We start from the raw sequence: 2,500 nt of genomic DNA, 5'->3' as shown, positions 1-2,500 counted from the left end.
AGCTTTTGGTTTATTCTGGGTGAACAAGAAAAGGTCTCTGTTTGATTTCCAATAAACTTCAAAGCTAACCACCTCCTTACCATGATTATATTCATATACAGTAGCCTATAACCAGTTATTAGCCTAATGGCTAGCATATTATGTAACACGTCAGTCGAATAAAATGCTTTGTAGACCACAATATACCAGTGAACCTACTGGTGACTTAAAATAAAATTGTATCCTCACCCTCAGTCACCCTCACCCTTACCCTAAACACCATATGATCTCACACAAACTTATTAGTTTAGTTTAGTTAAGTTTATATTCTTTTGCTCTCAACTCATTTGTGTACATAAGAATAGGCAATTGGATGTACTGCAAAGTTCCTTCTAAGTATGGGCCTGTCCCGATTAGTTTGAGTTCACAGATTTCACTGGGATAGTACCAGTTCTGTTCTAATGAAGGTACTCTATCCTTGCCCCGTCTGCTTGAGGCTGAGTGTGGAGATGCAGCTGGAGATGCAGATTACTCTCTGCTGCGTGTACAGCTGCCTCTACAGAGATTACTCTACATAGATTACTCTTCAGAGATTACTCTCTGCCATCCAAAAGCCACAGCTAGGCGGGTGGACAGACATCATACAGGCCAGTTATTAACTTTAGAAATACCTACCTGATTAATAACAATTATAAAATGGCCTGAATCAACAAGCAACAGTGGAACTAATGTGACCTGCTTGTGTGATAAGTCCCATGATAGGACTTCCTTGATAGTTCACTCACTTAGTGTAAGACCTTCATGAATTTCATGGACAGTTGTGTATTACGCTGGGCCTCTGAGAAGGCCAATGTCTTAAACCACAAAAAGTGCCTAAGTATTCATACTCCTTTAATAAAATGTGAAGCCCACAATCAAAATGTGTAAAGCCTTTGAAAATCAGCAATAGCTGTGAAATTGTGTTTGCTTAAAATAATAATTATTATGTGGAAGATACTGCTGCATGAGTTAATGAAGGCAGATGGTTTACAGGCTTTTGTGTGTGTGTGTGTGTGTGTGTGTGTGTGTGTGTGTGTGTGTGTGTGTGTGTGTGTGTGTGTGTGTGTGTGTGTGTGTGTGTGTGTGTGTGTGTGTGTGTGTGTGTGTGTGTGTTCTTTGTGCCTGTGCCTGACTGTGTGTGTCTGAGTGTACCTGTCCTTTGGGCTGCATAGTCTTGAGTTGCACGCCGCGCTGAAGAGGCAGTCCTGTAAACACCACCGGCAGATCTGTGATGGTTTCCACCAGCCTGCAGTCCACATGGAGGTCCACGCCCGGAATGCCCTGGTCGGGGCCTGGCAGCCCCTTCAAGTGGAATAGAAGCTGATGGCGCATGTCGTCTGCCAGACGCAGGTTATTGAAGGACACGGTGCTCATTCGGCCGTCGTTGCGGAGGTACCGTAGCGTTGCTGAGGACACAAGAGCGAGGGAAGAGCCAAGAAAATAATAAATGGAGGAATACAGGAAGTAAACCATGTCAGAGCCAAAAGTCCTCATTGACCTCTGTTCATTTTTCATCCTCATGCATCTAGCTTTTTAAATCTGGCATTACAGTATACATTAGTTATCAAAGTCATATAATCAGAAACAGCTGTTTAAAGTAAATAGCTCTAAAGTAAATTACTGGCATAAACTCTCATCAGTCTGTTCACCATGTGTTTATTTACTGTAGGCTATTGTATATGCCTAGTAAGTGAACATTTGTGTCTCCCTCCGCAGTGCATATGGTTAATGTTTGTATGGGGTCTGTCTTTCTGCCACGTCTCTGTATTTATCGTGGGTAACGGACCTGGGTGCCAGGGCTCATGTGGTGGGTGGTACGTTTGATTCACCTTTATTGAGCTTGGCCAGCACCGTGAACTCAAAGTACTTGCTGTTGTCCTGCGGGTTGTAGAGGCTGAAGATGTTGGTGCCGCCCTTCGGCTGGATCTGAAAGGTGGTGAGAATGAAGAGCTCCTTGACCCCCTGCTCCCGTAGTCCCCCATGCAGCAGGTCTGGCAGGCAGTCCGGTGACGTCAGCAGGTTATATACTAAAGGCAAACACGCATGAAAGATGAGATAAACGTCAACCACTGAGCTTCGTGTTTGGATTTCAGCAGGGGGGCCAGAAGGTCGCCAGAGGTAAGTTAATATCACATTGAAGTGATCTTAAAGGAATGTATGACAGAAATCGCTTTTGGAACGAGTTTCACGGTTGGAAGGTTTTGGGAAACGTTGGCTTAGAAGAAGGGAAAAGTCATGTAAGAGACTTTGACAGGAGACCAAAAAGATGATTAGATAATTACCTGTAACTGGAGTTGTGGGTTTTTTACTATGGTCAATGAGTAGATAAGGAGTTATGTATGATGTGGGTCATAATTAGATTTTAAATCAGAAAAACGACATTCAATCATAATTTATCAGGCGTAGCTATAAATACGTTCCAGTGAAATTGTCTGGGAAACTGTTGACTCTTTGTGGTAAATTGAATCAATGACAAAGACTT

The 2,500-nt window shown here is 43.0% G+C and overlaps 1 protein-coding gene across 1 annotated transcript in view; it reads right to left on the bottom strand.

Annotated features, from left to right (window-relative positions):
• thbs4b (thrombospondin 4b) overlaps window positions 1–2,500 on the bottom strand; it is a 15,221-nt gene that overhangs the window by 11,481 nt on the left and 1,240 nt on the right. Inside the window, exons 2-3 of the mRNA XM_080842788.1 lie at window positions 1,848–2,045; window positions 1,171–1,424 (exon numbers count right to left, since the gene is read on the bottom strand). Of these exons, the coding sequence (XP_080698914.1) occupies window positions 1,171–1,424; window positions 1,848–2,045 (452 nt within the window). The remainder of the gene's footprint in view (window positions 1–1,170; window positions 1,425–1,847; window positions 2,046–2,500) is intronic.

The sequence above is a fragment of the Sprattus sprattus genome, assembly GCF_963457725.1.
Source record: "Sprattus sprattus genome assembly, chromosome: 7".
Classification (NCBI taxonomy): Eukaryota; Metazoa; Chordata; class Actinopteri; order Clupeiformes; family Clupeidae; genus Sprattus; species Sprattus sprattus.
This window is presented reverse-complemented; position numbering and strand designations above follow the sequence as displayed.